This window comes from Nelumbo lutea, chromosome 4 (genome assembly GCF_056320005.1).
Source record: "Nelumbo lutea isolate HS-2025 chromosome 4, American lotus-T2T, whole genome shotgun sequence".
Lineage (NCBI taxonomy): Eukaryota > Viridiplantae > Streptophyta > Magnoliopsida > Proteales > Nelumbonaceae > Nelumbo > Nelumbo lutea.
In genome coordinates this window covers 4,077,916-4,090,648 of record NC_142687.1, presented here as the reverse complement: position 1 = coordinate 4,090,648, position 12,733 = coordinate 4,077,916, and the positions used below count along the sequence as shown (strand labels likewise).

At 39.7% G+C, this 12,733-nt stretch overlaps 1 protein-coding gene across 2 annotated transcripts; it reads left to right on the top strand.

Moving 5' to 3' along the window:
* The first annotated feature begins 8,224 nt into the window (after window positions 1–8,224).
* Window positions 8,225–11,835, top strand: LOC148853457 (ACT domain-containing protein ACR4-like). Of its 2 annotated transcripts, none has more exons than XM_088985695.1 (7): window positions 8,225–8,723; window positions 8,928–8,973; window positions 9,107–9,221; window positions 9,320–9,387; window positions 10,157–10,762; window positions 10,949–11,053; window positions 11,172–11,835. In XM_088985695.1, the coding sequence occupies exons 1-7, from the start codon at window positions 8,650–8,652 to the stop codon at window positions 11,517–11,519; spliced, it is 1,362 nt and encodes a 453-aa protein (XP_088841821.1). In that variant the 5' UTR covers window positions 8,225–8,649; the 3' UTR covers window positions 11,520–11,835. The 2 variants fall into 2 exon arrangements, with proteins under 2 accessions (XP_088841821.1, XP_088841822.1); XM_088985696.1 differs by having other exon boundaries at window positions 8,532–8,723; window positions 8,822–8,973.
* Window positions 11,836–12,733: the final 898 nt, after the last annotated feature.

The following is a 12,733-nucleotide window of genomic DNA, read 5'->3' as shown; positions in this document are numbered from 1 at the left end:
TGTAAAAAATGGTAGTTATTTTGATGTACACATCAAAATGCTATAAGATATTTACATGAATATACAAAAGCAAAACCAAAATAGTCTAACCTTGCGCCCCTCTAGGACCATTTTTCGGAAATGGAAGAATTACCTGGAAGTCACTCCAATGGGTGCACGAACGGGTTCAATGGCCACCAAACTCTCTCCTTCCAACTGCCACTCACCCACCGAGCATCCCGACATCTTCCAGTCGCCCACCGACCCGATGGTAGCAAACGGTGGTTCTACAAAAGCACTGCTTCCCAACGCCGGCCTTCCCCGTTGGCCCAGGGCATCTCCGCCTCTTTTGGGAACGTCCAGGAAACCTCTTCCCACCCCATTGAGGTGGTTTTACTACCCGTCTACCCCCACGCCCCCTCTAGGACCGCTTCTCGGAAATGGCAAAATCACCCAAAGGTTACTCCGGGTGCGAAGGGGTTCAATGGCCACCAAACCCACTCCCTACTACTACCACTCACCCACCAAGCATCCCGACACCTTCCGGTTGCCCATTGGCCTGATGGCCCGGACCAACGGTGGGAAACAGTGGTTTTGCAAAAGCATTGTTTTCCACTACCGGCCTTCCTTGTGAAGGGATGGGAGATCCATCATATGGATGGCTGAACCCTATAGGAAGGTTGGGCGAAATTTCAAAAATTTCTTTTCTTCCATCCGGGAATCGTATTCCCTAATTTAGAAAACTGCATTTTCAAGGTTCGTTCTTGAATCCAAAACCAAACCATATCTGAAACCAAAAGAGAGTGAGGGATATATCTGATAAGAAGTAACAGTAACTCCCAAAGCAGGTGTTTACGCCCAAAGAGAATACCAAAACCCGCTTCCACTAAAGATAACACAGTGTGTAGTGAAACAGGATCAGTAGGATGATTCTTCAGCAAGAACCTGAATTCTTCAGCAAGAATGGAGCAAGGACTGGTGAGCACGACTTCAAATTACTTCTACCAATATCGAGAGTCTTTCTTGATCAAATCCACAAGTGGAGATCGAATTGGGTAGGGGCAGCAAGAACTAGGGAAGAATTTTGCAATTTGTTGTTGTGAAAATTTGAGGAATTCACCCCCTATTTATAGCCTTATTGGATCATCCTCCTAATCTAATTAGGAGAGAGTTTTCTAATCCAAATCTTATATTTGGATTTGGACTCTTAAATGGATAAGACTTATCTTATCCTTTAGTTAATCCTAATCAATTTAAACTTGAATTTGCCCCCTTTTAATTAACTAACTTAAGCCCAGTTCGAATTGGGCCTTAGGCCCATTAAGATTATGTGCTCACTTACTCTTTAATCTGCTACCAATTTGGGTCTCTTTGTATGGCGTGGGACTCTAACATTGATCTGCACACTAGCTACATGGCTTCAGCCCAATCTTTATTACAAGACCTAGCCAAATTCACTATAAGAGATAGTGAACCCTTGAGTCCATCACCATGGTCTCTTAATGGGCCCAACATTTACACTAAATGGTTCTTGGATCCAACCACCTTATGAAAACCCAAGAACTGTGGGCAGATGCAAGATTAGCCCATCAGGTATTACCCTCAATGATCTTACACTTAACCTCTCAGCCCTTAATAATCAAACACTGCCCAACAAGAGAGGACCTCTCCCTTGGCTACAAGGTACAGTGTTGCACTCTCTCCTCACATGGATCCTGGGAATTAGAACCTTTTGCAAACAATTTGAAACCATAATATATAAGTATATCTTTATATAAATATATTTTGCAAAATCAAATTTGAAACATATTTGAAATCCACTACCGACAGTTTAGGTTTCCATCAGAGAGAGTGCATTCCCTGATCATTTACTTTGTCAGACAAAGGGGTTGATCCTGTCACTATGATCACCCACTCAGGTGAATTCTCGGATTGTCCCAACATACCCAAGTTTTGACCCTCTCTAAGGATCTCACTGATTGGCATATCAAAGACAATTCAATCCAATATCTAATGCAGTACCACAATCGAGTCTAGGGGTCAGGTGTAACATTTCAATTTTTCCCATCTATCTCTAAGGTTCAGGGCAATACTGGAATTTGGTTCAGTTTAGGATTTTAAGAAAACCCACACTGCATGTAGCTCAGGTCTCACCCTGACAGCTGAGACAAGCCACCCTAACCAACCTGGTGCCACGTCAGTGTCAGCCTTGACAGGATAAATCTCCCCAGATCTATCCAACAGTTGTGAAGATTCTAAACTAACACGAGTATCATTAGTGTCCAGTTTAAGGGTATTACACAGAAACACAACAAATCACATGAATCAATTATGCACTTTATTCATGACATAATGTACATCAATCTGATTGGAGCTAAGGGCATACATTGTTTAACACCCCGTTGGCCAAGGGCGTCTCCTCCTCCTCTAGAGATGTCTAGGAGACCTCTCCCCACCCCGTGGAGGTGGTTCCGCCGCCTGTTAAACCCCATGCCCTCCCCTCTGGGACCGCTTCTCGAAAATGGCAGAATCACCCAAAGGCCGCTCTAGCGGGTGTGGAGGGCTTCAATGGCCACCAAACACACTCCCTTCAATTGCCACTCACCCACCAAGCATCTTGGCACCTTCCGGTCGCCCATTGGCCTGACAGCATGGGTTGACGGTGGGAAACGGTGGTTTTGCAAAAGCATTGTTTCCCACCGTTGGTCTTACCCGTTGGCCCAGGGCATCTCCACCTCCTTTGGGGACGTCCAGGAGACCTCTCCCCACCCCGTGGAGGTGGTTCCGCCGCCCGTCTACCCCCATGCCCCCCCTCTAGGACCGCTTCTCGGAAATGGCAGAATCACCCAAAGGCCGTTGTGGCGAGTGCAAAAGGGTTCGATGGCCACCAAACCCACTCCCTCCAATTCCACTCACCCATCGAACATCTTGACACCTTCCGGTTGCCCATTAGCTCGACGACCCAGGTCGACGATGGGAAATGGTGGTTCTACAAAAGCATAATTTCCCATTATTGACCTTCCCCGTTGACCCGAGGCATCTCCGCCTCCTCTAGGAACTTCTAGGATACCTCTCCCCACCTTGTGAAGGTGGTTCCGCCACCCGTCTACCCCCACGCCCCCCTCTGGGACCACTTTAGAGCCTAGGATTCTCTGCCTCCTACCGGAAGGTATCTTCGATGAATTTACAAATATTTCTTAGTCAACAAAAAATTATATTCTAAGCAATTTATGTTTATATACTTATATTTAAAAGTTCAACATAACTACAATAAGACGCCAAAATAGTTCACCAACATGAAAACGAGAGGGGGGAGTCTTTTAACATAATCGTAAAAACACTAAACCTATGTATTCACCAATAATGATAAACTATTTCCATAAGACCAGTGTAAATAGAATAATAACAAAAAGAAGAAAAATAAGTCGCCTAACTGTAGCCATCCCCTCAGTAGCTAACTCATTGACTGATTTCATGGACTCAATCTGCCTTATGCAAACATCGACTTCTCTTTCCACATTTCCAAGGCGTTCCAGAACATAACCATGACTATTTCCCAATGTAACCTCATCCAACCAACCTTGAGGAATCGCCCACTCAAAAAACTTGCAACCGCCAATAGAATCGCATTCAATTGTTTGGCTATCCAGCACCTGCTCTTGCAAGTGCAACACATGTCACTAGCAATATACATGCCTTATATCAATGCTAACAAATAATATCGTCCCACTAAAAATATTACCTCATATTTTAATTAATAACTATAAAACAACTTCTGTGGGTTATTCCAAGTTGTTGAAATTCGAAGGATGCATCTCCGTTTGCAATAGCAATACTTAGTATCATACTACAAACTACTCAGAGATTGATTCACGACACTTCGTTGGTTATTCATACCTACAAATGTTCAGTAACCCACGGTAACGACATCCATATCTTAGTTAACATTAAACACATGAGAAAAAGATTCAAAGAAAAGAACAGAATTCATATTTTAGGAAGAAGAATTCTTTACTAAACAATTAAGAGAAAATTAATAACAAGAAAACAACCTTAGCATTCCCCTAGCTACTCTTTATATAGGCATATACCCTTATGTCTCCTATTCCTAATATGAAAAATACTCCATAATAGAATCCTACTAAAGCTCCTTAAAAAAAGAAAATCCTAATATAAGAAAACACTCCAAAATAGAATCCTACTAAATTCCTTCACAAGGAAAGTCCTAGTTGAATATAAATTCGAAATAATGTTATCTTGTTAAAAATGAACTAAGATGGAAACTCTGTGATGGCGCCAACTTGGTAAAAACGTACTAAGATAGAATTCCTGCGATGGTGTTATATCGGTAAATATTTACTAAGATGGGCCGGTGGCATCATTTTTGCTTCTTATGTGTCTTGGAATGATCCCAAATTGCATAGAACTTATCGGCCTTCTCCTGTCCTGCATCAGTATCATACTGCAAACTACTCGGAGATTGATTCCCGACACTCTGTTGGCTATTCATACATATAAATGTTCAATAACCCACGGTAACGATATCCGTATCTTAATCAACATTAAACACTTCATTTTCATTAGCATTGAACTAAGCAACATTTAAATATTCATTTACAGAGGTCCTTATGGCAATCAACCAAGGAAAAAAAAATGTAACAAAGTAAATTGCCTGTGGTCGAGCAGTGTCAACAAATGCACGGGTGGCCAACGAAATGCTAAACCATCAGAATGAATTGGAAACACATGTGGTGTACCAGAAACACGGGGGAACCACCTCCATGACGGTTGAACGGAGGGGCCTGAAAAACATTCCAACAGACGCTAAAACCATCTTCGAGCGTCCTTTCAACGATCAACGCAGGGTGCCTCCAACAGATGGTGAATAGTAAACCGACGCTCCAGCTTCCTCCGAATGGTGAACGTTGAGTGTTGTCCGCGGCCGATGGTGAGAGATGAAGCTCTAGCAATGAAACGACTCTAAGAAATTAGCTATAGTAATCCAATGATTAACGGCTCTGAAAAAATAGAGAATATGTTGTAGTTTCGAAATGTTGTAGGTTCGAAAAGGGGAAGAAGACGATTAACATTTAATGTTTCGTAGAGGGGTATAATGGGTATAACACTAAAGTTATGATGACATAGAGGGGAGGAGCCAAAACAAATTTCGAATTTGTTGGGTGGGGGTGGAATGGGTTTCGATTTCCATACATCCTCAATTGAGTTTCCCAGGGTTTTTATACTTCAATCCACCCCTTGGGTGTAGCTAAGATTTCTAATTGAATCATGTCCGTGGATTAATGCAAAATTCATGAAAATGATGCGATTTATAGAGTGGCTACTAATGTTGTAATTCAGATTTTTGAAGTGTATGGCAGTCCGATTGATGAGGGGGAGCTCACTGAAGATTCCACAGTATGTTAAACCATCCCATCAGATATACATCAAGTGGTTAGAGTATAGACAGCTTAGCACATTGAAAGCAAAGCAAACCCTATTCTTGAAATACGAGTGGAATATTGTGAAGCGATTGGGTTCTGTAAGTAGTTTCTTGTGGGTACATTACAAGCTAAGTTGCGGGGCATAGGTATAGCAGTTCCTGGTTTTACCGTACGTATGTACGTACGCATCCACGGGCAGGTTTGAAAGATCATTCGCCCCCCGTTCAATTCTTTGGCTATGACTTTGCCACATCAACCATTCTTGGCATACCCCAAAACCCTTATTTTGTCAAAAACCGGTGATTTAATCAGCAAATTGTTAATTTGGGCGATCAAACCATTTGAACCTTTCAATAATTTTGACAGTTTTTTATTTTATATTTATTAGAATCGGCGTTCATTCGATTCAAACAGTCAAATTGTTTGACCCAAAAACCAGACCCTGACAGATTAATTGTCCGCTTTGATTTTAAAAACCTTGATCTAATACAAAATTACAATTACAAATAGTGCATGCATTGTGCCTCACCACTTCTCTTGAATTTAATTAATCACCATTTTTTTTAAAAGGTAAAAGTTAATACATTAAGCAAAAGATACAAAAACATAGTTCTGAGAAATCAGATACATCAGATAAGTATCTAGCAAAAAATATTCCTATATGGTAGTTTTGCTTCTACATGCAATCTGATGGGCTGTAGGATTATATTTTCTGCTAATGTGAATACAAGCAACTGATTGAAATTCTTGAAGTAGGTTGATAGTTCGCTGAAGAAGATGCAACAGTGACCAATGAAGAGATGTCTTTCTTTGTAAAGCTTGAATAGATGCCTGAGAATGTGAGTAAACCAAAATGTTCCGTTTACTGAACCGTTGTGCTTGGATGAGGCCTTGATATATAGTAAAAAGTTCCGCAGCTTCAACCGAATTTAAAGATTTTCGACCTCCTGATATTTGAATACAGTCCAAATGCCGATTAAGGAGGATGGTACCAAAGCAAAATTCATTAGAAGAAACCTTCCCCGCACCCGTAAAAAGGATTCCATCTATATATGGTTGCACTGACAGAGTTAAGGTGGGAGATGAATTCGACGTGGGTTCTTAAAGAGTGGGTAAAAGTGAAATACTATATAATATCAGTTTTGTGTAAAATCCAGTGATTAGAAATAGTAATATCTTTAAATGATTTTTCATTTCATGCAAATCAGATGTAATATAGTGCAATTGCATACCAACTAAGAGTTTTTAGAAAGGGAAAATAGTACGTAGATGCATAATACAATTAAGCCAGTTGGTACAATGAGCAGTAGAAAAATTAATATTCCTGTGTGAAGCAAAAAGAATGGATCACATGCATATGCCCATGCAAGTGTATCTCTCATCCACCATTACACTTATTTTTTTTCTTTAGGCTGTGTTTGGTTGCAGTGCAATTTAATTTGCATTAGTACAAATGCATGGGAATGCAAATTCTCATTTAATTTTGTTTTGGGTTTTACTTTATTCTACTACATGTCTTAATCTACTTTATTTATAATGCAATCAAACAAAATAAGCTAAAATTTAAAACTAAAATAGGTCAAAATTTATACCCAAATCATTTTCACTACTACAATTTTACATCAGTGCAAATTTATTTGCATTACAAGCAAACACAGTTTTAGGCTCGGTTTGAAAGGAATACAAATGCAAATATATAGAGTGCAAAACCTTATATTTTGTATGTATTTGCACTGTACATAATTGTATTTATATTCTTTCCGAATTGAGTGTTAATATTTCATTTACTTTATATATATATACTTTATAAGTTAATTTGTAGAATATAATGATTTATTTATTTGACAGTGAATAAGCGCATCATGGGATGGATGTGGAATTGTGGATCATCTTCCGTTCATTTATATCAAGACAAGGATGGATTGGAGCTGACATTATTTAACACATTGAAACATTTCTCCTGTCAGGAAATATTCGCGACCACAAAGTGCAAATTAAAGCCAAGCAACAGTATAATCCCAAGTGCAGTAGCAATTTCAAGTTTCAACTGACATGTCTCTTCCCATCAAGAATCGAGTTAAGTGGTTAATGGAGTCACGTCCTCATGGATCCCTAATTCATCCTTTCACAATTCTATCAAGAAGACAAGAACCTATAGCCTATAGGTGATTGAGTAAAAAAATGAGACCCCTGAAACGATGACCACCAGCAATACAAACTACTTATGAGGTGGGCTATTATTCAATCATGGAAAGTAGGGTTAATGTGAAAGCGGAGGATAGCTAGGGAGGCAATTCTCCTTCACAATTAAGAAGGAATCAAAGTAGGAGATAGCACAAGTTCATGAATTATGATTTGATTTGGGTAACTTGGGGAGGTCAAAGAAAGACAAGTAGATCCATTGAGCAAGTAGAAGTTAATTTTACAGTCCATTTGGTTCATGGGAATAGGGGTTTTGAATAAGAATCAGAATCCCATTTTGGTTCCATGGCATTCTTCCCTTTTTGAGGGAATCTCCTCTATTGAGAATGAGAATCCATTTTATCTAATTTCAATTCCAGTTCCCGAATCAAATTGGTAAGAGGAATAGGCTATTCTGATTCCGATTTTATTAGATTTTGATTTCCATTCTAATGGCAAACCAAGCAGACCCTTACTAAATTTGAAACTAATTAATAAAAATAATAAGTCACACCCTAAAAATGATAAGACACAACCTCCCCTCTTTAATTACCAACTCAACAGCCCATTTAACTTTGTGGAACTAATTAATAAATAGAAGCGAAAGCAGAATGGGAACTTGGGAAGGTGAGGAAGTGCAGGTACCAACCAGGGAGGTGAAGCCACTCACAACCCAATCAAAATCACAGCCTCATATGAACCATAAACCCTAAAAATAATAAGACACCAACATAAAATAAGAGTGTTTAATGTGGTCTGTGATGGGACCCACACTCACAAGTCCGGAAAGTTCTATTCTCTCTCTCTCTCTCACAATTTCTTATGTCCCTCCAAAACTCTTTCGTCCCATTCAAGAGGCACGCACGGTTATACACTTACACCGTTACACTACACCAACATCAATATTACAGCAGTACACCACCACTCATTGTGAGAAAGCACAAGACACACAAAGAAACAGAGAGCAAAACAGAACACGAGAAACACGAAAACTAAAACTCTCATTCCACTGCTCGCCTTTGGTTTTCGATCTCGTCTTCTGTTTCCAATGGATCATTGTTCTTCCTCTGTCGACGTTGACGATGAATTTGAGAAGCTTGTCATTCGAATGAATCCTCCGAGGTACATTCTGCTCTTTCAATTGGGTGTCGATTTTTTGTTATAATTGTTTCTCTTGTTTTCTGATTTTGCTGCTTCTTTTTTTCGGTTTCTTATGGGAGTACATCTGTTCTCTTCTTGAGGTGAGGAAGTTAAAGGTTGAATGGGTCTAATAATAATTCATAATTGAGTATTTTTCTTCTCTTGTGGTTGATGTGGAATTTGCAGAGTTACTGTAGATAATATTTCAAGCAGTAAAGCAACTTTGATCAAGGTATGAGGAGATCTATTACTTAGATGTTCTAGTGATATGTTTTCTGGATTAGATTTTTTATTTTTCCTTTGCGGCCCGCAATTAAAGAGGAGTCTCTTTTCTCACGTTTTCCTTTTTTCTTATCTCCTTGTAGGTTGATAGCGCTAATAAGCATGGGAGTCTGTTAGAGGTCGTTCAGGTTCTGACTGATTTGAATCTTACCATTAGCAGGGCATACATATCTTCAGATGGTGAATGGTTTATGGACGGTAAGCTTTTGATTTTTCTTTTCTCCATTTTTTTTCTGTTAATTGGGCGTTCTTGTTTTTCTGTTACCTGATTATACTGTGTGGGCTGTTTGTTATAGTATTCCATGTTATAGACCAAAATGGGAATAAGCTATCGGATGAGAAAGTCATCGACCGCATTCAACAGGTAATTAATAATCTGTAAAATCAGTCTGCGTATTCGTTTGGTGTGATTAGATAAGGAAGCTCCCAACCAAAGATAGCACAATGAGAGTTCGGAATATCAATGTAATAGTAGAAGTGATTAATCGACTAGTATCGTTTTCTCATTTAGGAGTCTGTAGTGAAAAAGAAGCAGTTTTCACAATGTGGATTCCCCTGATTCTGATCCTGCATAGGGACCAAGAATCGCCCCAACCATAGTTAAGTCCTTACCATGCTAGGCCGGTGCCCCAATTGGAAATTCTTCTTGTTATTGCTTGAGAGTTTCATATAGGTTGGGTGAGTTGGTGTCTGCGATATTCATTCCAAGTTGAAGTCAATGGGTTATAGATCTTCACTCAGCATTCTTGAGGTCTTAAACCATCCTTTCCTGACCATCTACCATGCCTACCACCATTTGTTTGTAATAAAAACAACACCAGAATCGGCACTTTCTTCTTTGGCCAAGAAACTACTTTACTGAACCCAGAAAAGAAGAAAGGTCGCAAATACTGGGTTCCACTCATTCTCAATTTTTTTTTTTAAACCTTCTTACTCAAAACGATTAAATCCTCCCACAATTTAATTTGAAAAAAAAAGGCGTGTATCGTACAAAGGGGAAAATGGTTAATTACAAGACACAGACAAACAAATAATAAGCTTCTGTTGTCACTTGAATTGTTGGTAATAGAATGCTTTAACAACAATTTGTGTGAGTTAACGTGTTATGATGATTTATTTGACAAATATGTCAGTCACTGGGACCAAGTAGAGTACAAAACCTCCGGTCCTTGAGAAGGTCAGTGGGTGTTCAGGCTGCTGCTGAACACACAACCATTGAATTGACTGGAAGAGATCGTCCTGGGTTGCTTTCAGAGATCTTTGCTGTTCTTATGGACCTCAAATGCAATGTGGTAGCTGCTGAAATCTGGACCCACAATTCAAGGATGGCATCAGTTGTGTACATCAACGATGAAGCCACCGGATCATCAATTGACGATGGGGACCGGCTCGCCAGGATCAAACAACTCCTCCTTTATGTGCTTAAAGGGGATAGAGATATGCGCACTGCCAACACTGCTGTTTCTGTTGGTGCCACCCATGCCCAAAGGAGGCTGCATCAAATGATGTATGCTGATCGTGATTATGACAAGGATTATTATGTGGATGGTGTGCCCACAACTGATCGCAGCAAACCATGTGTGATGGTTGAGAATTGTGTAGACAAGGGTTATACCGTAGTGAATTTGAGGTGTCAGGACAGGCCCAAACTTCTCTTTGATACCGTCTGCACATTAACAGACATGCAGTATGTGGTCTTCCATGCCACTGTCAATACAGAAGGACCCGAAGCTTGTCAGGTTTCCTATTTAATTCATTCCCTTACTACTCCAGTTCAGTTTGTTAATTAATTTTCTTCTGTGAGCATGCAGTGAGGTATAATACTGTATTATGATCAAGATAGATAAATGAACGAGTGATCCAACTCTGAATGCTTTGTGTTCTTTTTGGCTGAGTTTAACCATATATTGTTCATTTGCCAATAGGAGTACTATATCAGACATAAAGATGGGTGTCCCATTAGTTCCGAAGCAGAGAGACAACGGTTGATCCATTGCTTGGTAGCTGCTATTCAGAGGCGAAGTACAGAGGTATTGACACTGGAGAATGGAGAAGAATTTTTTTTTCTTTAGCCCCATTGAAATATTGATGCTGATGTTCTGTTTTTTTTCTTCTTTTTTTTCTTTTTTTTTTTTTTTTGCAATCCAGGGAATAAGACTTGAACTGTGTAGTGAAGACCGCGTGGGGCTTTTATCTGATGTAACCCGCATATTCAGAGAGAATGGGCTTGTAGTCACTCGGGCCGAAGTAACAACCTGTGGGTCCCAGGCTATGAATGTGTTCTATGTGATGGATTCATCGGGGAATCCTGTAAAGAGTGAAACAATTGAGGCTGTACGGAGTGAGATTGGGCAGACGATTCTCCGTGTGAAAGAAGAGATGAACACTAATAAAACTCCTGCACAGGAGAACGGGAGGTTTTCTCTTGGTAATCTGTTCCGATCAAGATCGGAGAAGATTCTATACAACTTGGGATTGACAAGATCATGCTCATAATCATAAGAAAAGCATCTTTAATTAGTTAGGTCAATTAGGTTTAGGTGGCTGCTTTACGATGTAAATATATGAGTAGCTGGGTCTGGCCGGTGTGCTATCACCTAGCCTAGCACTAGCAGTTGCAGGTTTTCTAATTAACCATTAAATATTTATATACAAATATTACAAAAATAAAACTATTTAAATTGAAGTCCAAACTCAAACCTCCCCCCTCCAGCCCCAGGCTCCAACTCCTTGTTGATGTTGGCTAAGGCCTAAGTTGTTGTCCAATCAGCTTCAGCTTGGAATATTATCGTAGATGTTCTATTCAGTCAAATGTTCATTCTGTTCTGGTTTTTCTCCATTTGCCTTTTAATTTCCTTGAGGCATGGTTCTAACTTTTTTTTTTTTTGGTTGCATGGGACTACACAACAGGGGTAGCCGTCCCCCATACTCATAACCCACACAACCCTGGTATTTGATCCCAAGCCTCTGCGACAACGAACCAGAGACCTTACCAATTAAGCTGGTTGGCACTGATTATATATCAAGAATGATGACGACTGGATGAGCTCCCCACCGAAAGCAAACATCACGTAAACATCCTGAGAGCACGGAATAACCCAGCTGTACATTTAATTTTAATATGGGTCTCTCTCAATTGATCGATCCTAACCTGAAGTCATTCTAACCTTAATCACCTCAATCCATTCCACAAATGATGCTCCTATTCTCAGCTAATTTGACTTATATACTTACATTACAAATGTTCTGTTGCTACTATATTAACAATGGATCAGGTTTAGTGCAGGTTAGCCTCAACCTTAATCCAACCTAAAACCAGATAAAAATTGACTTGACCCTAACATAACAGGAGCGAGTCAAGGTGGATTTACAAGTTTACACACTTGATCAAACAAGCTGGGGAATTCAATATAGGCAATTTGAGTAATAAAATGATAAAATATTTATGGGTATTTGGGGCATTTCAAGTGCTAACTTTATGTAACTCAGACTCAGAATTAGGGTGAGCGGGAAGAATCTATTCTTCAATCCCCAATGGAAGCTAGAGTTGTATTCCCGGATGGATGAGAAGTGATAAAGTGGATTTCGCACTGACATTATTAAACCATGTAAAGGTTGTCTTCTCAGTAATTTTGACGTTAATTAATGGGACTTGGGAAGTACTAACGAATACTGACCAGGGAAGTATAGTCTATATAGAGAGAAAGAAC

Coding starts and splice junctions, on each gene's coding strand:
- LOC148853457 (XM_088985695.1), top strand. CDS start 8,650: ATGGATCATTGTTCTTCCTCTGTCGACGTTGACGATGAATTTGAGAAG. Junction 10,763..10,948: donor AAGGACCCGAAGCTTGTCAG/GTTTCCTATTTA, acceptor ATTTGCCAATAG/GAGTACTATATCAGACATAA. Junction 11,054..11,171: donor TTCAGAGGCGAAGTACAGAG/GTATTGACACTG, acceptor TTTGCAATCCAG/GGAATAAGACTTGAACTGTG.